The sequence below is a fragment of the Aplidium turbinatum genome, chromosome 4, assembly GCF_918807975.1.
Source record: "Aplidium turbinatum chromosome 4, kaAplTurb1.1, whole genome shotgun sequence".
NCBI classification, from domain to species: Eukaryota; Metazoa; Chordata; class Ascidiacea; order Aplousobranchia; family Polyclinidae; genus Aplidium; species Aplidium turbinatum.
This window is the reverse complement of record NC_137475.1, coordinates 26,845,378-26,867,867: the sequence shown is the minus strand read 5'-3', so window position 1 is coordinate 26,867,867 and position 22,490 is coordinate 26,845,378. Positions and strand designations below refer to the sequence as shown.

At 35.9% G+C, this 22,490-nt stretch overlaps 1 protein-coding gene across 1 annotated transcript in view; it reads left to right on the top strand.

Annotated features, from left to right (window-relative positions):
- The window catches only part of LOC145769023 (uncharacterized), a 169,802-nt gene that overhangs the window by 109,579 nt on the left and 37,733 nt on the right, over nucleotides 1–22,490 (top strand). The window contains exons 89-118 of the mRNA XM_082580621.1: nucleotides 20–124; nucleotides 385–504; nucleotides 1,117–1,224; nucleotides 1,777–1,887; nucleotides 2,231–2,335; nucleotides 2,911–3,015; nucleotides 3,585–3,695; nucleotides 3,925–4,029; nucleotides 4,680–4,799; nucleotides 5,667–5,774; nucleotides 6,068–6,175; nucleotides 6,475–6,582; nucleotides 8,404–8,508; nucleotides 9,586–9,693; nucleotides 9,861–9,965; nucleotides 10,746–10,933; nucleotides 11,686–11,833; nucleotides 12,215–12,319; nucleotides 13,315–13,419; nucleotides 13,745–13,852; nucleotides 14,256–14,360; nucleotides 17,196–17,309; nucleotides 18,094–18,198; nucleotides 18,910–19,017; nucleotides 19,814–19,921; nucleotides 20,321–20,410; nucleotides 20,969–21,094; nucleotides 21,369–21,476; nucleotides 21,885–21,980; nucleotides 22,089–22,217. Coding sequence (XP_082436747.1) covers nucleotides 20–124; nucleotides 385–504; nucleotides 1,117–1,224; nucleotides 1,777–1,887; nucleotides 2,231–2,335; nucleotides 2,911–3,015; nucleotides 3,585–3,695; nucleotides 3,925–4,029; nucleotides 4,680–4,799; nucleotides 5,667–5,774; nucleotides 6,068–6,175; nucleotides 6,475–6,582; nucleotides 8,404–8,508; nucleotides 9,586–9,693; nucleotides 9,861–9,965; nucleotides 10,746–10,933; nucleotides 11,686–11,833; nucleotides 12,215–12,319; nucleotides 13,315–13,419; nucleotides 13,745–13,852; nucleotides 14,256–14,360; nucleotides 17,196–17,309; nucleotides 18,094–18,198; nucleotides 18,910–19,017; nucleotides 19,814–19,921; nucleotides 20,321–20,410; nucleotides 20,969–21,094; nucleotides 21,369–21,476; nucleotides 21,885–21,980; nucleotides 22,089–22,217 — 3,375 coding nt within the window. The remainder of the gene's footprint in view (nucleotides 1–19; nucleotides 125–384; nucleotides 505–1,116; nucleotides 1,225–1,776; nucleotides 1,888–2,230; nucleotides 2,336–2,910; nucleotides 3,016–3,584; nucleotides 3,696–3,924; nucleotides 4,030–4,679; nucleotides 4,800–5,666; nucleotides 5,775–6,067; nucleotides 6,176–6,474; nucleotides 6,583–8,403; nucleotides 8,509–9,585; nucleotides 9,694–9,860; nucleotides 9,966–10,745; nucleotides 10,934–11,685; nucleotides 11,834–12,214; nucleotides 12,320–13,314; nucleotides 13,420–13,744; nucleotides 13,853–14,255; nucleotides 14,361–17,195; nucleotides 17,310–18,093; nucleotides 18,199–18,909; nucleotides 19,018–19,813; nucleotides 19,922–20,320; nucleotides 20,411–20,968; nucleotides 21,095–21,368; nucleotides 21,477–21,884; nucleotides 21,981–22,088; nucleotides 22,218–22,490) is intronic.

Here is a 22,490-nt window from a genome sequence, read left to right as displayed (position 1 = left end):
ATAATTTTAATACTTCTAGAACGAATACTCGAAGAAAGGAATTCAAGACAAGAAGAGTTACACTATTCCTGTTGATATGCCATCCATTGTGCAAGCTAAGGTGGCGCACCAACAGTTCAGCGATGTGAGTTCAAGTTCACTTGTTTGTTACAAGTTCTAATTAATTATATCCGTTTTACTAATTGCTATTGGCTATAAACTGCAGTTTACATAAGCATGATGTTTAAATAGATTGCCTGCAGTACCTTCAAAAATTCGAAATTAAAATTTTCTGCTGTGTAAGTCGTAAATGTGCAATTTGAATAACATCATTAAAGGAAACAAATCCTGTCGAGTTTTAAAATATCTCTATGTTAGTATGCTATTTTTCTTTCATTTGTTCAGAATCACTATGGAAAATCAAAGCGTAAAATTATTGACAATTATCGTGGATTTCAAACGATGAATAGCAAAGACCATCCAGTTGTACAACAAGGAATTAAAGCTGCCGCGCTCATGTCTGAGGTTTCTATTTCTCATCTTGTGATATATTATGATGTATGAAGTATAAACTGTGTTGTTTAATTATAATTGATTCACAGTTTAATGTAATGTGACTTCGTGTTGAGTATTCTTGACACAATATAGAAACCTGATCGATGCTTTTTTCACCGAGTGTTTTTTTCAATCATGGCGACCTATGTGCACAAGCCACTCCAATGTGGAGGCTTTAAATGTGACTGAATGTCAATCTGCTACCCTTGATACCAGTCAAATTGCTAGTGTATAAGTTGATAGCTTCAGATAGGCTACACTTGCACAATGCACATTGCAAAAGATATATTATCGTTTTCTGGCCAGTGTACAGTACAGTAGACTATACTATAATGAGACGTTAACAAAAGCAACTAGCTTCATTATCTGGCGTTTTGAGCGTTGTTGAGGTCTTCTATTTTCAATTAAATAGCTGTGAACATTGAACAGTTTTATCATTTGTTTTGCATAGCGATGCCATTGTTGCTCTGTTTGGGTCCTGGTTATCTTCTATGCAATCTGGTTAACCTTAACTTCTTATTCTTCGATGCTTGGTATCAGCTATGGCTTAAACTCTCGCTTATTTGTTGCTTTTCTAACCAGCATAACTACAAGGAAGAATACCTGGCCGACAGAGGTATGATTTACTTCCCTGTTCATCTCACCCCAGGTTACGAAGCTGCTATCAAAGCTGTGAAGTTTTCTAGCGATGTAAGTTATATGTGTTTTTGTGATTGATATTAGGTTTTGTTTCATCATAATCCATCGTCGGTTTGTTCCCCACTAGTGGGGTGGCCGATTGTTTCCGCGCAGCAATTAGTTTTTCTAACCCTGTTTTCTATTTTATAAATAGCATTTAGTTGCTTTTAACAGAAGTTTAGCATTTAACTGCCATTATGCATTGCAATATCAAAACTGATCAAAGGCAAACGAAATCAAGGAAGACTAGCAGAAGAAAGAAAAAGCAAAGCACTCATGCAAAGGATTCGAAGCACAGCCAGGAAGAACTGCGTCAGCTGGCTGAAAATCGCCAATTATGGAGACTTTTCATTGACGCTAGTTTGCACCTGTCTGCTGTAAAACAAAATATTATTATTATGCAATAAAATAAGACAAATCTTGATCACACTGGTGTTTCTGAAGGACGAAAAGATTTTGGTCCAGCCGTTACCTTGCCACTTGCTGCAAACTTATTTCAGTATAGTGCCTTGTTGGATGTAACCCGCAGCGTAGCGTGAATAGTTTCTTGCTTGTTTGCATTAGACTGACTACAAGAAATGGTACATGAAAAACATTCGAGGGAGAGGAAATTATCAAGCGAACATCACACCTGGATACAAACATTGCCGGGATATCATACCTTTTACAAGCAATGTAAGAAATTTAGCTGAGATGCTTTTCTTTCAATTTTTTGAAGTTTCTTTATTTTGCTTTGCATTCATCATTGAAATTTGAAATAATGATAACCTGTTATCTGATTGAAAGTTTCTTGTTGATGTTACAGTCATGTCGCTGTCTACATTTTTGGTACCTCAGCCATGCTCAAGGATTGTTGATGTCGAAAGCTGAGTTTGGGTGACGTCACCAAAGATAATGATCTTATAATCAACTGTTAATGTGCTATTGCTAGTGTGACCAGTTCGGTAAAACGCTTGGGCCTATGCTTTCAGATGCAGCATAATCTAACAACCTTACTATAATCACTTTCTCGCAACAGACATTATACAAACAAAAAGCAGAAGAAATGAAGTCTGAATATTCTTTTGTTCCTGACTTGACTGAAATGAGAAGCCTGAAGGTTGTCCAGCCCTGGTTGAGCAAGGTCAGTTATGTGATGAAGCGGTTATTTTATATTCATCTCTGAGTGCTACTAAGTATAGGCTATGTCAAACATATTAACCTCCATTCTCTTGACGAGAGTTGGCCTAATACAACGAATTTGTCTTACAAACACTAACAGCAGAGTTGTGAAACTGTTGACATTTTCAATGAGGGGTTCAAACGTTTTGTGGTATGGCCACTTGAAACAGCTTTTCTTGAACTTGAACTTTGGCTAGTCTCAATTTATTTTAACTTATCATGCTGCAAGTTCTGATTAGGCCTTGAGGTTACGTAATTCTGCATGAGCCTAGGCTACGCATTTTGTAGAATGTTTATTTACACACAGCATGAAATTTAATTAAACAAATCATCAAAATAAACTTTGTGAAAGATCTTTTATCATCTATCTATTGCATACCGTACCTTACAAACATTTCACGACAACGTAAAAATTTGGTCCAATATGAACGACTGAGGCATTTTTTTGTTTTATCTAGCTTGCATCCCGACGGTTTTCACCAAGTTTATGTTGCTAATAAATATTCAAAAGTTCAATTTATTCACTTGTATTTTTAGTCGAAATACAAAAAGAAGGCACTTGACTTGATGGGAAAATATCACTTGAATGCAGAAGTACCTGAAATAGCGCATGCGCTATACGTCACTAAGCAATCTTCAACTGTAAGCCACTACGATGAAGAAGATATCTTTGCATGCAAAACATTTGTACACAAATTTGCCAGCATTACTTGATTGTAATATTCTGACGTTTTCTATCGTCAGACATAGACCTGAATTATATCTTAACTTTTTCTATTACGTATTTAACATGTAGAAGCAAAGTTGAAATATGTCATTAGTGTAAGTCTTTAATTTTCTTTTTTTTCTGGTGACTGCAGGATAACTTACTACTCCTACATGACGTTGACACCGATAGTTTTTCTTTGCAACTAAGCTGGTTATCGTACATCGTGTGGTAACCTACAGTCACTAGAAAACAAAAAATATAAAGATGAAATGCATAGAGAAAATATTATAATGTTTGTAGATTTAATATAATCTAATATGACATCTGCTTTCATCCAGAAATTGCTGCTATCTGCTTTTGTTCGATTGTCTCAAACTAGCAAATCTGATTTCTTATTAAATAATGCGACGACCAAAAGTATCTAACTGTATTAGTCTGTCTCGTTTTGCATAACAATTTTATGTAAAATTTGGATAACCAAAACAACACGAGTTTGTTTTAGCTCAAATATAGAGAAGAATACGAAAAAGAAACTAAAGGCCAAGGAGCCAAGGGTTTGGAAAAGTCCCAGTACATAGAACATGTTCTGAAGTTATGGAAACTCAATAGCAAGGTTAGATAAACTGAGACCGAACTGATTGTAATATTTAGCAAGATTATTACGGAACAATAATGGAAAATCGACAATATAAAAACGTTTGGTAGCCTACAAACTTTACAGTAATGTCTATAAATTCTATTGTATTAAACAGAAATGCTTCTGGTATAGAAAGCTTATCATTTTGGATCTTAAGCATCGTATCGCTTGATCCATAGAGTAAATGTTATTTTCAATTCTATAGGCAAACTATACGAAGAAAGCAGCAGAGGATTTGAGTAATTACACGTTGGACATCAAAAGCAATGATATACAGCAGGCCTTGACTGCAGACAAGCTTATTAGTCAAGTATGCATGCTTGTTATGATTAAACATCTTTGTGTGCATTGTTGCCTTTCAATTGCTTCGTATAATATGACTTACAATCTGCTGTTGTGACTTACCTTTATTCTATCTGGTTTGGTTTTGAATTTTTATCCTCGGACTGACAAAGCCTTGATAGATTATTCCTGGTAGTTTCGTATACTTGTAGAGGCTTTTGACGCAGGGCGGGTTACCGAGATTGGCAGGGTGAAGTTTTTCGATTGTTGAAGCGTTGTTGGCGAAAAGTGATGCTGAATGGAGAGCAGTCCCAACATGCGTTGCTCAAGCGTACACCCCGAGAGCCGAATCGCGTGATCTTGAGTCGAGCGCGTAACCACTGAGCTAACGGGACGGACGAAGAACACAAGCATTCACAGCTTCATGGAATGACTTGACTCTTTCAAAATATGTATAAGTTTTTATGCTTTTTTTGTACAATGTGCTATTATTCTACAGGCATTGAAATATATTTTGTTTCACAAAGGCATTCCGATGAAAGTTTAAATATGTTTTCTTTGAAATAACTTTCAAGGGATTTCTTCTATATGTGAAGATTAATGTGAAGAAACATTTCTTTTCGATTACCAATAACTTGAATTTTATAACTTGAACTAGAATTCTTTTGAATGATGCAGAATACTTACAAGAAAAGCTTTCAAGAATCCTTGGCAAACTTCCAAGGTTACCACAAGCTCGCAGCCAGCGATATACCTGGTTATCAGAGATGTAAAACTGCAGCGTGCAATATAAGTGACGTAAGTCTGCAATGCAAGCTTTGTTGTATGTTGTCTTGTTTATTCACTATCTTATAAATTATATATTGTATTAATTTAACCGGTGCCAGTAGGCTCTTGTTTTTACAGTAGCCAATTTAAAGTAACGACTTTTGTAAGAGCTTGCAATGCATGAAGCAATCAGAACTTGTTTAATTGGATTTCGTCCAGTTGTAACTCTTCTAGCACTCAGCCAGAGAATTAATCAGTGCTTTAAAGTTAAACGTTGCTTGGTAATTGCAGAAGAAAAAAGAGTTATGATAGGGGTGGTAATCGAAGCCACGTCATCGGAAGGTTCACTTAATTTACTTTCTACCAGAACTGTTTGCATTTTTTTTTTTTTCTGTTCTGCCTCAGACCTTCATTTAGGTAGTGACGTCACAGACAACGCAGCTTCTGATTGGTTCATGCTTTACAGGCGCTTACAAAAGTTAAAGTGGCTACCATTTACCACTACCACATGTCAGATTTAAGCGCCGCCATTGTCTTGATGGAAGATCAAGATCCACTTTCTTTCATTGTAGTGTTGATTGATCGCTATTACACAAACGTGTTGGATGTTGAGAGGCAACTTGACAAATGGACCACACACACATCTCTCGACTTACTGTGGTGGGATTGTCAATTCAAAGGAAGTTACAAGCAAAAATTTTACACTGTCAAATTCTGTGGTAGAGGCTGTGTCAAAACCGCTACCACAAATAGGCTATACAAGTCACCAAGATCGTTTAGGCTCAGTAGAGGCTTTCTCAGTCCAAAGAGACAAAATTTTAACTACGCAGTTTTCTCTTGACTTGATCAGGAATCAACTGGGTATTCACAAGGCGTGTTGTCTATATATTTATTTAGACAAAATATCGAGAAGACTACAATGAGATGAAGAAGTTCGTATATTTCCCTTACCATATTACTCCTCAATATGAGAAACAATCCCTGGCCAACAAAAATCTCAGTTCCGTAAGTGGTGTAGTGGTCGTGTAGTAGGCACAGAATTAAATCAAACTTATCACAAGACGATGTATGCATAACCAACAACAGACGTGTTTACGTGAATTGGAGTTAAGCTGATGTCATTGCAATAATTACAGTTTCATCCTTTCTCAAAACTAATAACATTTTTTACACTTATGGAATCAAAGAGTATGACTTTTTATGCAAGATATTCGTCACATTGTTATCTAACATAGGCTAGCGCAGTATGCTGGCTCGTCTACGTTGATGCTCCTTGAATTTAGTTTTTGTTTTATCAGAAAACTTACATGAAAGATTACGAGGACAATAAATGGAAGCAAAATTTCAAGTACCATGAAGTGCCTGGTTATGTTTCAAACAAAGAATTGCAGCAACTTTTAAGTGTGGTGAGCTACAGAAATTTAAATATCTTGTGTCAGACGAGATTTTGCAGTTTGTTATTGAATAATGAAAATAATTAATAAACGATTTCAATCTTGCGTCCAAAGATACAAAGTAAATAATATTATATTTAATTGCTAGCTACAAGATATATTTTGCCTTTGTGATAGTTTGCTGTACAAACCGCTTCAAATTCACAAGGACACGAAGACTACTAGTATTACAGTGAATATGTTTGTTGAAGAACTGAAAGGATGTTTTAACTTTTTGTTTATCTACTCGGGTTATTAAATAATTATTTCAGCATCGATTGAAGAAAGATTTGGAACAATTGCACACTCATGGTTTTAAGCCATCCTCACAAGACTCCACCGTTGAGCACGTCAAGGAAGTACAGAAGCGCATCAGCAATGTAAGTTTCATACCCAACTTGCGAAGGCAAACAGGCGAACATGATCGCAATCGAGCTAACTTAAACACTACACTGATTTTTGTTTATCATTGTGAAAACAGTCCAGTATCCTGTTTTGCTTTGCGCGTTACCCTATTAGGCTAAATGCTGTCTTTTTGTCAAGTTCGACTTTCGGGTGATGAAGTTAACGTTTAATTCAAATATCTTTTTGAAACATAGGGGAGATGTGGGACCAATGAAACAAAATGAGTAAGAATATTTTTCGTTGTCGTGCGTGATTTTCACAGTACAGGGCTACTTAAGCGTTTGAGGGAAGCACATCTTCTTACTGTATTTACGCATAGCTAGGGCTTCGGATTGGATGACAGATTAAAAAATTATTGCACTTTTGAAATGTTCACTTTTTTGTATCATTGGTCCCACCTGGGTGGGACCTTTGCAACACACCAATGGGACCAATGAGACAGGTTTACTACTTACACGACAACTGCACTTTTTCTGAAGAAAGATTGCATTTTGTGTAAAAGCAAAGAACAAGCAGTTTCTAGAACAAACATGGACAGATGGAAGAACGAAATTGTTTAAAGTTAAACAGTGACAGTTAGCTGGGGGAGGTGTCGTCACAGACAAGTCTTTCCTCAGGCAATGTGATATTGTGACAAGTTCATTGTAAATTTCAAAACACCAGACAAGCGTTTCGTTTTGGCAACAGAGGTTGGATCTGGCAGAAGACACACAATATCACAAGGAGACACAGAAGCCACATTTTCATTTTCTGGGAAAACAAAACAGTCCTTCATTTTGTCTGATGTTTTCTCAATTCAATTTTAATAACTTAATTTCATAGTCATCATCTTGATCAGGACCATGTGCAAGCCGGCCGATAAAATGTTTAAATTTACCATCTGCATTTGCTTGAACTTTGGCCACTACATACGTTCCAGCAGAAAGACAATCAGGAATTATGTTTTGCAGTGCATTTTCTTCACATGAAACATCACTATAGTATCGGTGCAAACACTCTCAGACAGTGTCTCAAAGCTCCCCTATTTCAAAAACTTTGAATTAAACGATGGTTTTACAAAACTCGACTTATTATCTCTCATAAAACCTACCAATCTTGTAGAATACCTTCCTACCTACTACATGAAAAACTTAGCATTTGCTATAATAAACACCTGAACATAATATTGAAAGTTTTCCAGAAGCACTACTTTTTACTTTTGCCTGCCAAAAAGACACTTTTGTCTCTCATTTCTGCGTTTGCAACAAGCCAACTTTCAAACCTCGTGGCAAAGAAGGTTCATGTAATCACGTTCCAATAACTACAAAAAAAAAGTTAATTTTGAGTAGAGATCAAAAACGAGCTGTGTTGCATTGGTCCCCTTGTATCATTGGTCCCACATCTCCCCTACGTTAAATTGTTTCTAATTTTAGTACAAGAAATGACGTAAAGCATCAACCGGGAAATAGGGTTTCGGTAGATAGACAATACAAGGGTGCAGCAATCTCGTAGCCACAAAAAACAACAAGATTTGATAGTCCAATTGCTTGTCATCTTACCCTCGTATTTAGCCTCGCTGGATTCTTATTATCTATGAGCACATATTTGATGAACCGAAGGAAAAAATCATATAAACTTACATCATTATCGACTTCTTCGACAATCCAAGCGCCAGAACGAATTTTTGTTTTTCTGAGGGGAGCAAGCAATCTTTTCTGCTTAAAATTAGAGAGCGACCGGATGTTCTGGTTTGTGTGGACGTTTGCCCATTTCTTGCTTTTCTGCAAAATAACTCTTTAACCTATTTTGATTTGCAGAACGTTTACAAAGCCGCTGCCAAAGAAGTGATGGATAAATACAACATAACTGCCGACCTACCTGAAATAAAGCAAGCAGTGTTTGCCAACAAGCTCGTGAGCTCTGTAAGTAATTTTAAGTGCTTGGAACTACAAAATATTATCAACAGAATGAAGGTTCAATTAAAGCCAATAGCTTCGCAATCATTTATAGGATTATCCTTAATCAAATACTGTAGAAAATATAAACTATCCAAGAACGAAAAAATAAGCCATAAGATCACCATGAAAATACAGTATGCAGTGGTTTTGATTCACATGGCGATTTGAATTGTTATCAAGATGGGTGTGTAATTCCACTAACTACTCTACAGTTATGAAGGTTTTGCACAGTTATGACGCAACACTTACATTGTTGAACAGAAACAAAAGAGAAATCAAGATTAAAGCGTTGAGACAATGATAGCCATGTTACTTTAAGAAAAGTTGCGACATGAAGTCATAATTTCAATGTCATAGTGTCATATTAGGACAAATTTTATTGCAGTCTTAAATGTTTATTTAATCGTGTGTTTAACAATGGGTGTTGATTTTAATGCACGGCTACAAGAATTGAAACGATAAACTGAGGCATGCCTTCGAATTGATTTATATAATATAATTATGTTATAGTTTCGGGAGAGAGTTTGCTTTTTTATACCAAAGACAGGCAAGACACAACAATACCACAGGATTGAGCATTACAACAATATATTTTTTTACATATTTACAAATAGTTTAACATTCAAACGTTTTTGGCTTAACTTAACCCCTCATCAGGAATCTGCAAGTCATGCAGTTACCTTTTCCTAATGTAATTTTTTTCCGTCTGTCTGTATGTTTACCACACTATTGCTTTTAATCGTTGCGTGTTTCTTGATGCTTATAGTTAGTTGTTTAGTTAGTTAGTTACGGTAGTTACTTTCAAGAAGTTGAAATTTATTGTATTTTATAAATATTTGCAGATTCCTGATGAGGGCTTAAGTTAAGCCGAAAACGTTTGAATGTTAAACTATTTGTAAATATGTAAACAAAATATACTGTGGTAATGCTCAACCCTGTGGTATTGTTGTGTCTTGCCTGTCTTTGGCATAATTATTGTAGTATAGTTTTATTAGAATAGATTTTAAAACCATAATCAATTGAAAATAATTTTGATCCCAGAATCTTTACAAAGAAGACTTGGATAAAGTGAAAGGTCAAGGAATGAAATACGATCCAGAAATACCCGCATTTCAACATTTGAGAAACGTTAAACCATTTTCCAGCGAGGTACAAGATTGATTATGCAGTGGCTGATAAAAAAATACTTTGTGTAGCGTCTTCAGGAATAAACTAAATCGACAAAAAAAATCCTTTGTGACGGTTATAAAAGAAGCAAATAAGGAATTTGTTTTATTAATATAGAACTTTTAGAAACAGAGCTTTATTTTTTTTAGAAATACTACAAAGACGAAGCCATCCAAGCACTACGTCAGTATCTGGTTGTTGCTGATGCACCTGACGTCCTTCACGCTAAAACAGTTACCAGCAATGCAAGCGATGTGAGTATTGCCACGTAAGATTCTATTTAATTGAAATCAAATTTTTAAAAATTTAGGAAAGATGGTCAGGAGAAAACAATTGGCCGTCTTATTCTGATTAATGCTGTATAGGCCTGAATAGCCTTGTTTTTGACACGTACGTTATCTGCATATGAAACAGGACACCACGATACAAATATTGCAAGCTTTATACAGTCATCCTTTTTGGAAGGCTTAATCCTGTTACTAAACATCACTTGTGCTGTGGTATAGGCGACTTCGTATATTACCTTATGCTCGGTTCAAACGACGTATTTGTGATTACATTGCAGTAAATGCAGTAGGCTACAGTAATGTCTGTTAACTGTTAAATAACTGTTGTTTCATTTGACATTTTGTGCCTTAAATTCACAAAGTTTACACTACGAGCATACTGAAAATGCCCGCCCCAATGGTTCAGTTGATTAGCGAGTGACTTCGTGAACAAGAAAGCTTAAAGATCAAACGGCGGTGGTTCGAGTCTCGGAGTGTGCGCTTGAGCAACGCATTCTAAGAACTGCTTTCCATTCAGCGGCACCGAGTGAATGCAATAATTCCCAGGCAACAACACTTCAACAATCGGAAGATTTACTCTGCCAATCTCGGTAACCGGCCCTGCGTCAAAAGCCTCTACAAGTATGCAAAACTACCAGGAATAACCTACCAAGGCTTTGTTAGTCCAAGTATAAAGATTCAAAAACCAGTCAAGCCAACCAAGCAAAAATGGTGCAGCACGCAATGCCCTTGAATTTTGTTTTGCAGGTTGAATATAAAAAGAAAGGTAAAGAAAAGTTGGCCAATGTTAGGGGCTTTCAGTTTTTGAAAGCCGGCGAGCAGCGAGATATTGCCCATGCTCGAAAAGTAAACGACTTGATATCTCCAGCCAAGTACAAAGAAGATTACAATGAACTAAGAAACATCATTTATTTTCCTGTACACCTCACAGCAGGGTAAGCTGTTCGCCTGAACTTTTTGCATTCCAAAATTTTGTGATCTACTTTTGCTAACCACAGTTTATTATCTACTTTTGTTACGGTATTTTATCATTTTAATTTATGATGAAAAGAGGCTTCTTTTTGTATTTGAAAAGTTGTAGACTACGCTGCAATATCCGTCCCACTGCTGCTATATCAAAACTTATTATCAAAACAACATAAGAAAGATGGATAGGCCTACATTGTGTTTTATTAATAACCATAACAATGTAAGTATGTGTGTTAGAAGGTAACTTTCTCATAATCTTTATAGCTGTGGTACAGCGCACGCCGCACAGTCGTTGTCTCCTCTATTCACTCACATCATCCATACTATACTGACGTCCTTGCGCGTTCCGAGCAGGATCTGTATAAGCCTAATGACTAAACAACAAAGTTTTATCAGGATATTTCCCTGGTATCGCAATTGATTCACGCCACGTTTTTAAAAGATAATACAGCAAGATCAAGTCTTGATGGCATCTCTGGTGTGTGCGGTTTCGCAGTGCATTTCAAAGACATAGGGCCTATTCCTGCTCTGAAGCTTCCAGTGGAAATAATTTAAAATCATCGATGTATCACTTGAGACTATGGCTAGCGTGGAAGCTACGCCTTTATGATAAGAGAATCGCAATTGTTTGCTGCACTAATGAGTACTCAGCCTTGTGCTGATAGCTAGGAAGAACGCTCCCTTCTTCAAAATATTCAGTAAGATGTTGTTTTTATAGTTACGAGTCTGCGTTGCAAGCAACCAAATTTGCATCTCCAGCCAATTACAAGAAGAAATGGTTTGAAATGCGATTCAAAAACAACTTCAAAGTTCACGAAACTGAAGGATACCAACTTGATAAAGACGTGCAAAAGATCATAAGCAATGTATGGTTTATTAGAATCGGCAGGATGATAAAAGAACTCCTTAAACTTATTGTAATCACGGATACGCTGTACTTTTTATCAGCACATTACAAAACACCAGCGTATTCATCGCATTACGTCGCTGGCATCGTACTGCATTTGTCTTCTCACTAACAGTTGCTGTTGTGCGGTTGTCTTTTTAGAGTTTTCAAACACACTTTCAACCAAAGATGTAATTTTCTTAAGCTAATTTTTAAGTGAAATTAGTATTATAGCTAAGGTTGAGAAGCGCTTTGTTCTCTTTCAATTTCTTCGATATTCGTTGCATTTAAGTCGCCTTACTGTTACAACGGTACTTGTTAAAATACTTAATACCGTGTTAGAAATATGTTCTTGCTACAGATCGGCTACAAAGCGGCTTACAACAGAAGCTTGGGGAAGTGTCCTTACATCACTGAAACTCCTGAAAGAGCTCATCATCGACAAATGAAGGATCTCACCAGCAACGTTAGTGTTACCAGTTTTTCATTTATCAAGCACAGAAATGTTCTTCTTCTCTGCAACGCACAAAACCTTGTTACATAATATGAATAACATGATGTTGCTGACTTTGCATAAAACGTTTCAACTTTCGTTTAACACAAGATTTCGATACGATGCATTTAGTGACTCTAGTCGATTTCGAGGCAACCTGTTAATTGTACAGTGGTTGATTTTATTACTAAAAATTCTGAAATTTTTGAAAGCTTATTGCAAGTTTTCAAATGATGTGCAACAAGTAAATTTATAAGTTTTGTTGTTGCAAAGTTGACTTCGAAATAACGGATTCCTCTTAGTGTCGATTTTGACACAAATTTGCCGTTATCATGAGAATTAATTTATCGAGAAAAAAAACGTTAAGAGCTGTTGAATTGCAATCAATTGCCGGTTTTTTTGAAGCAGTCTTTGTTGTCCGATCGCAATTCGCTCAGCCTGTAGGGTAACTGTCTTATTCTTCGAAACAAAGAACAAAGTGCTCAGCTGCGAACTACGTCGGGAAGTACCTAAACCCACTCCTCTGCTGAATGTCAAGCTGAATGAAGTTTGGTTTCATTTATTAAAACGTCATTGGTATGACCCGATGTGGAATCAAACCCACATCTACCGACTCAGAGGAGAGCACTCAAACCACTAGGCCATTGTGCCGGTTGTTGTTGGTGTAACAAGTTTGGTGACGCAAAACTGGCTAAATTTGCACTTCTGTTTAGCAGATCAGAATTATCATGCTTTTATTTTTTGAATCGTAAACGATCTCGCCGGTGAATATCGCTCTTATAGCTCTTGCGCAAATGCTGCAATGCCACAATATCAATGCAAGCTATCTGAAGCTTTATCACACTTTGAGTCACCATCACGAATCATTTAAACAAAGTGATCAATATCGAATTCATTTATATAATTTCTTCACTAAATATCAATGAAAACTATAAAGTCTGCAACATTCATGTTATGTTTACCTTTAGACTGCTTACAAGTACGACGCTCTTGAAATTATGAACAAATATAATTTGATATCGGACGAGCCACGCATGGTGACTGCTTTGCAAGCTATGAAGCATATCAGTGAGGTAAGTCGGACTAGATCAGTTTCTTCGTGTTAATTATTGTGGATTCTTGAATTGCTTTTATTGTGGGCTACTGGCATTATTAATTATTATGCATAGAAGGGATGTGGTCAGTATGACAGCGTTGTCTGTTGAGTCAAATGTGAAAAACATGTCCATCAAATGTTGAATTCAGAATCACGGCTTGAGCGTAGCCATTTCTTGCTATTTAGTGTATAATTGCAGAAGGTAAATTAAGGCAATTTAAGTAAGGAAATTTAAAACTTGCGGAATTAATTACTGTACTTATGGAAACTTACTTTAAACTTTGTTCTACTGTATTACCTAGAATCTATACAAGGAGGAGTTTGAAAAAGAGAAAGGCAAATTGCTTGGAAATCTCAAAGATACCCCTCAGATGAAACATTCCCTTGCAATGAGCAAACTTTCCAGCGAAGTAAGTAACATAGCAAACATAAAGTTTTCCTAATTAAACCTGCAAAGACAGGTAACTTCTCCAATTAGGTTAGATAGACCATCAGCTGTTCATTTATTTAAACCTCATTTGTTTATAAGACAGCAAACTTGCTTCTTTCTCAAAGCTTTGCTATTAAAAATAGCTGCTTGAAGCTCACGTTTCAACTGGCTGCACAATAATATTCCACTGATCATTCTATTGATGATAAAGGAAGGCAGGTTCTTTATCACTTTTAATTGAAATATTTGTAAATTATTTCAATTACTTCTTTTAATTTTACTTTTAATTAAAGTATTGTAAATAAATGAACTACTGTATAAACTCAATTTTGTCTTCACTGGTGCGCTTTATCAAAATCAAAATTTTTATTTCTCGTTGATAGATTCCCTATAAACAACGTGCCATGGAAGGAATGCAGGATTTCTCTCTCCCGGAAGATTCTACATTTATTAGACACGCTGAAAAAGCCGGAAAACTCACCAGTGACGTGAGACAGAAATGTGATTGTTGGCCGACAGCTTATTGATCAGTAGACTAGGTTTTTCTTTGACACTTCAAATCTTTATTTCAATTCCTGATAAAACCAAGTTTTACTTTGTGACGTGGCAGATGTTGTAACAGATATGTTTGATATTGTGGGTTTAGATACTTCAACTATACGCCTACCTCAAAGAAAGTAATAACCCGGTCAACAAATGTGTAGGCTACTAAATGTTTTCACCAGAGATACAAATGAATTTTTCTGGGCGATTTGTTGCGTTGGTTCGTATTTCTCAAACACTTCACGCTTTCCAAAATTTGACATTCAATATTTTACATTCAATATTTGACGTGTTTAATAACCATTATACATCAAGCAAAACTTATTTTCTTTTCTAACTACCGTATAAATTCTCATTTTATAAATTCACAATATTCTTCGTAGACTGTGGCAAATTTTTCAAACAAAAAACTAATGCTGATATCAGCGTCGAGAAAAATGTAAATATTTTAAAACGCAAACAGTGTAGGCATTAAAAACAGAGAGAGACTGTTCACCAGGCATTTTATAATAAAAGTAATTTGCGTTCTTCTGGTGACTATTTACTAGGTTACCTCCTGATGTTAAAGATGATAACTAGCTTTTGTATTTCCGACGTTTCGTCAGTCAGCACGACTGACTTTATCAAGGTGGCTAAAACAGGTTAACACAACCTGTTCAGCAACGATGGCACAACACAAAAACGTACTGATAAAATGAATAAAGTAAGCAGCAAGAATCAGAATTAAAACACGCAACAAGACACCTAGAGGTTAAACTGAATGCAGTGAATGCCTAAAACCAGTAGGCTGCTTTCCAACAGCGTAAATTTATCTATCTATTGGGCCACCGTCAAGAAACATTGAAAAGTCATCAGACAAGACAGAAACCAAGGGAATTGGCAATAACAATGATAGAGAAGACGCACTGAGAATGGAAAAGGTGAAGTTAAAGTTAAAGTAATTTTTTGTACTACTTTTTCCATTCTCAGTGCGTCTTCTCTATCATTGTTATTGCCAATTCCCTTGGTTTCTGTCTTGTCTGATGACTTTTCAATGTTTCTTGACGGTGGCCCAATAGATAGATAAATTTACGCTGTTGGAAAGCAGCCTACTGGTTTTAGGCATTCACTGCATTCAGTTTAACCTCTAGGTGTCTTGTTGCGTGTTTTAATTCTGATTCTTGCTGCTTACTTTATTCATTTTATCAGTACGTTTTTGTGTTGTGCCATCGTTGCTGAACAGGTTGTGTTAACCTGTTTTAGCCACCTTGATAAAGTCAGTCGTGCTGACTGACGAAACGTCGGAAATACAAAAGCTAGTTATCATCTTTAACATCAGGAGGTAACCTAGTAAATAGTCACCAGAAGAACGCAAATTACTTTTAGTGTAGGCATTTTTGAAGTAAGCGTAAAAATTCCTATGGGAACACATAATAGCCAACTACTCTTGATTTGACACCGGACAGATCACTCACATGGCCTACTAGGCCTATCTGTCATCCACAACCACTGCGCGAAACGCCAACATCTCGCTTCGCTACTCTGCGGTATATAATTGGCACATATACTGCGTAGCCTACGTCACTGAATCCGTCTCTGATTAAAATCAGGCTACTGTTGACCAGCGCTATTTAAATATATACATTTGTGGCGTAAGTTGCAGTTTTCTTGCAAATTGAAATAATTTTTTACTAATAAGCTTATTACTGCAACTTGATTAATAATTTTCAAAAGCAGAAATCTGCAGATATTTAATATTGTTATGATTATTATTACTGTACTGTACAGTGTACAATGTTTGACAGTTCGTGACCAGGCCTACATTTGGCACTTTATTGCGATGAAGCTCCGAGTAGTTCTATTGCCACAGAAAAAAAGTCATTGTATAATAGGGTGGCTCGTTTTTGAACTGTTTTTTTTTTCAATTCTCTCGAAGTAGTGGGAAAATGGTGCCAATGAGTGAGAAAACACCCATAACAAAATTTGAGATTCGTAACAAATTGTCTTCAGCCTCCTCATAAGGCCCAAAAATCGAAAAATGGTGTCAAAAACGCAATTTTTCTAAAAATATTTTCAGTTTGGGTAGATACAATATTGTTTAGATATATCTAATTAACCTAAGAAAACAAATTGGATTCATTTAATTACTATTCCTTCAGCTTCCTCACAGCTTCTTAAAATTTCCATTTTGCTGAAAATTTCGCATTTTTGTGGGTAGCCACATAACCACAAACTTCGTCAGTGACGTAAATTCAAATAAAAGACGTCACTTTTTCCTACTAAATTAACCCAATTTCATTAAAAAATGACGCAACAGCTCAGGGCAGTTCTATAAAGAGAAATGCAATGACGTTTTATAGTTGGTAAAATGTCTAACGCAATTATGTATTATGTAACCACCCACAAAAATGCGAAATTTTCAGCAAAATGGAAATTTTAAGAAGCTGTGAGGAAGCTGAAGGAATAGTAATTAAACGAATCCAATTTTTTTTGCTTAGGTCAATTAAATATATCTAAACAATATTGTATCTACCCAAACTAAAAATATATTTAGAAAAATTGCATTTTTGACCCCATTTTTCGATTTTTGAGCCCCATGAGGAGGCTGAAGACAATTTGTTACAAATCTCAAATTTTGTCATGAGCGTTTTCTCACTCATTGGCACCATTTTCCCACTACCCCGAGAAAATTCAAAAAAAAATTCAAAATCGAGCCACCCTACTGTATAGCCTACGTTACGTGTCAAAGTGTACGAATTATTATCGTGATTGAATCCTATTAATTGCTTCTAATCACTTAGATATTGTACAAAAAAGATGCGAGAGAAAACCAGCTTCAAGGTTACAACAGACTTCCAACTGAAGATAATTATTTCCTCCGCCACCAAAACAAGATTAAAGACCAACAATCCGAGGTTTATCATCTTCATCTGTGTATTCGAATGATGCGTGGTGTCATCATGGAGTGCTAACGCTCGCGTGGTTCGCTGTTGGGGTGATTGCCTTTGGTTTATGTTCTTCCTCGTTACAGTTTGCTTTAATATCTATGAAGGTTGTTTGTTGCTTCACTAACTTCCATTTCAAGTTTCACAGGTAACAAAGATGGTACAATAGTTTGGCTTGCATCATTGGTCAATGTCGTGCTCCCCTACGTTCGGTAAATGTGGGTTCGATGCTTTGTCAAGTCATATCAAGGTTGTTGTATAAATGGCATTGAATTTCGTGTATTTCGTAACATTAAAGAATGGATTTAGAGTAGTAATATACTCGGAAACGCCTCAACAATCTGCCTTGTCAAGCGCCGAGAGAAAGACCTATAGTATCTTCAGTGGTAAAAGCGCTTTATAAAAATACAGTTTAGTATTCACATGATACAAAGTTTGAAAATTTCCTTGTCCGGCGTCTGCATGTTCGGCCATGCCAGGCATGGTGGTGTTTGCTGCATGTCTTCATATGCATGCTATAGTTTAAACTTGTAGGCTATGTATGAAGTCTAAAAGTCATGAATGGTACAAAGAAGTTTCAAGCTATTGCTTGTTTAGCAAGGTCTTGCTTGCACATCTATGCTTTATGTGTCAATGTTGGTTATCTTCTATGAGTTTCTGACATCAACAAGTCGCTTGAGGATTTTGGTACTTCCAGTAAGCTATTATAGTTGAGGTTTATAAGACATATAATGCTGCACATATATCTCTGCAGAGCTACTACAAGCGTGACCTATATGAACAAAGAGGCCAACTTATTCCTGTCGCTGACACGCCTGAAAACATCAGGCTGCAAAAGCAACAGAAACTACAAAGTGACGTAAGTAGACCGCTAACGAGGCATTTGTAGTTTGTGTTTAATGATCTGGGATAAATGAATAAATGAGGTTTTATAGTTTCTTCACATACAGTTTAACGGAACACACCAGGTAAGTGCAGGACTGCAGGTGAGTCAATGATCACTCACTTGACTCGGTGCTTGCTCGGTGTAAGGGCAGAACAAACATATTTATTATTATTTTTATAAAATTATACTGTAATCTACGCAGATTAACCCGTTTATTACGTAATCATTTATCCGTTTAGCTTCATTGTCGTTCTTTGTATTCTCGATTTCATTGACTAATAAACAAAGTAGACTATTTCTCATTATTTTGTTACCGTAACTCTTTTCACGTTGAAAACCTCAGTCTGTATTTTCACCATTTTGCTGTTTTACCACTGATACTGACAAGCTATAGGCTATTTACAGTAGCAGTGTCACTTGTTGAATTGTATTTTTACAGTATTGGCAGTTTATAGGCCTAGCGAAATACAGTATTCTAATCGTGATTGTGAGTTTATCTATTTGTTTTGGTACGTTTTATGCTATCCTGCAGCAGTGTTATTATGAATGCGCTGAGCAATAAAAGATTGAACCTGTTTTAATACATTCTAACAGGTATTTTCACCAACTTCTTCAGCTAATGCTCTGCTTTGCGTAAACTATTGCATTGTGTTTTGTCCTTTTATTGATATAGATATTTTGTAGAATGATTATCGACAAGATTTGAAAAAACACGTCAAGGGTCGTGGCCTGACTACAGACCAGACTCCACAAATACTTCATGCTAAAGAAATGTTAACTTTGCAGAGCGAGGTATACTGCATCTTGCGGTGTTTCCTTTCAATGTTAAAGTTTTTTTGTCTTTGTCTGTCAGCTGTGTTATGAAAATGTTTTCTGTCTTGACTTTTAAAACGAATTTACTTGTTTACGTGGTGCTTGATGTTAACATCAAGTTTTATTTTCTTTGTCATTTTTATTGTTTTGGTTGTGTGATTATTGCGTGCTTGTAGATTTGTTTTTGAAGCTTCTTGCTTCAAAACAACTTTCTTTCTTGAATGACTCTGTGTTAATTCGTGCATGGAGTGATACGAAGTGCAGCACATGATGGTGAGTCTTCAACGGAGGCCATTTTATTAACCGAAGAAACTACCAAGGTGATATAGACTAAAATTTAATCTGTTTTGCGTGTGGTCTTTCATTTCTTACAGCTCAATTAACCATCCAACATGGTGAAGATAGTATGGATATAAGTAATATTGCTGATTAGTGTTTGTATTAACATATCGACCTAACGTAGGTTAAGCACAAAATGTATCCAACGTTACGTCGTTTTTAAATAAAACGTTTCTTTTTAGACAAGTTTATAGCCTATGCGAAGCAAACTAATCATTTGTTATAAAAAATATTTCGTTTAACAAGGTTAACTCCAAGATTCTTGTAAGCCTACAAAAATACCAGGTATTGAAATAAAATATCAAAAGTGACTTTCCCATTGGGATAAATTGCATGCATATTGCATATCCTTTGTTCACGCAATAGTGAGACAGTCTGTAACTCAAGTATCGCTGTTTCTACAGTACATTAAACGCATATGTTGATGCATTTTAAGACAAACTACAGAAAAGGAATGAAAGACCAACATGGTTGGAAGAGCAGTGAAGCTATCAACACCCCGGTTGCTTTGAAAGCTAAAGAAGCGTACAACATGCAAAGCGATGTAACTACTTTTGTTATAAGTCACACTTAGCTTCGACTAGTTGTAACTAGACAAATAAACAGTAACTTTAAGTGCAGTTCGCAACCAGACCACGCGTTGAAAAGTCATGAAAGTAATACTTTGTACATGTCAGCGAAAATATTCTTATATAACACCCTAGACTTTGACATTAATCTTATCACAAATATATGGATAAAATGTGTGTGACTTCCAAAGAATTTTTATAAAGCATCAGCAATTGAGAGATCAAACACGATGCTAAGCTCTATGATGTTGGGTGGTTGTTATTTGTTTGTGCTTCAGCAAAGCAACCTCTTTTTTGCAATCTTGCATTCTGATCCACATTAAAGTGCAATGAGGGCATTGTAAGTTTGGTTCAATTCCTTTGTTGATTTGCAGCTCATCTACAAACAAGAGTACGAAGACTCAAAAGGTCAAGGTTGCAACATAATAACCCCGTTGATGACGCATGCCAAGGACACTTCTAAGGTTTACAAAATATTATCAATCAGTGTTTGCTATTTAAAGTGCATAATATATTCTAATAGTTCCAATATTATTGTTCCAATACTAGTAGCCTAAGCAGTCTTGTTTTCATTCATCCTGGTGATGATTATGTGCTTGATGGAAATTTTCTTCCGAATTTCTTCGTCGTTTAACATTTGTAAAAGTATTTGGCTTACTATAATCCAAATATGTCGTTTCGTTCTAGTAATTGGATTTTCGTTGTATTTGCTTCCTTTAAAATAAAAGGAACATAGCTGATTATTATTTTGTGAGGTCAGATTGTAGATTGCTACTTCGACCATGTTGCTTCCATTGACAACTGGCACACTGAACAAAGTGTCTTTTCTGTTACCAAATTTGTCTTCATCCGAGTTACAGCTCATGCATTGAACAAACTATTTTTATCTTTATAAAAGAGTACAACTTTAAGGAAGACATTTTCAGTCGTAGACAATTTTGTAGACGAAACTAGTACAAATAATTATTATTTTTTGTGGTTTTGCCCTTTTCATTTGCTTACAAAGTTATTTGCCTGTTTAGCTTGTAAGTGAGAACGTTTACAAGGAGAAGCACAAGGAAGATTCACAATATCCTCCCGCTTTTGCTGCTTTGGCAACGACCCCGCATATTAAGCATGTGCAAGATGTAGGCTTCAAGATCAGCCCGGTGAGTTGTATTCTTTTGTCAATTTGGTTTATCGTTTGTGAATTGCAACGTTGCAAAACTTGTCTAACTCAAAGTAATTCTATCTACTTTCCCAATTATGCATGTTTGTAATAAAAAAATTAGTGGTAAACCGATTGCATAACTTAAACATAATTCTTTTATATTCTTCTTTGTTTCACACTTTAAGTTTTCGTAAAGTTAAATCATTTAATTTAAAGTTAATTTTTTTATCATTTTGTCTGTGACAAACTATAGCTTTTGTTGTTCTATCCAGCGTAAGTACAGGGAGGAACACAACAAAGAAGACATCGGTTTGTCCACTGAGTTGAAGGATTCTGTGCAAATTAAACAAGATATGCTCACCACCGAACTACAAAGCGATGTACGTTGTCTGTGTACTCCTTGATTAGGAATTCCTTGGGTATGGGTTCAAACCCCTACCACTACACTTTCCTCAATGTTATCTCACAGAACCAACGTTTTCAAACGAAAAAACATACTAAACGCTCCGTCACAAACGAAATTGTTTGGAGTTATTTCTGTATTACGTTTGGGTTGATTTCCGTTCATACATGTAAAAAAAAAAAAACAATAACAAGAATCTATTTGACGAAAAATTATCCTATGCTAGCGATGTTTTTGTGTGAAGTAAGATTAGCTAGTTTGTAAATTTCAACTAACAATGTTACTTTGATTTGTGTGCTTTGGTCATCATGTTTGGTTATGTATAGGAAAGCTAGAATTGCTATAACAATTTCACGTGACTTAGTTTTATTTCGTTGTTATTTAGATCGCGTACAGGAAACAATGGGAACGCGATGGATCGTTGTATAAGGAATACTTCTCCTGTCTAAATGACACACCGCAATCTCTACATGCCAAGAAGGTGCTTCCACAGGGCTTTCACTTTTGCAACCATTGAATGATAAGGATAATGTTGTGGACAAAGCTAAGTATGGCTTTTTATTTATCGATGCTGATTGATCCTTTGTAGGTCAAAGATATTTTAAGCGACTACAGATACAAAGAGGCATACGAGAATGAGAAAGGAATAGTGTACTTCCCTTATTTTCTCACTCCAATGTACGAAACACAAGTTAAAGCAGGAAAACTGCAAAGTCAGGTGAGTAATAGAGCACTCAGCACTCTGTCATGGATAACATTGCTCATTTTTTAAGACAAATTTGGCGACGATTTACTTTTGCACAATCCAAAGTAGCCCATAATTTTGTACGATTGTACTCTTTTTCGAAAATGTTCGATAGCCTACTTCCTATAATATGACTATTGAATAACTTTGTAAAAATCTTGTCAAAGTCTTTGAAATGGCAATATGGAAAACTCACACGTTCAAACTTTTTGAAAGCTTTAGACATTCTCATTCCCAAATAAAATT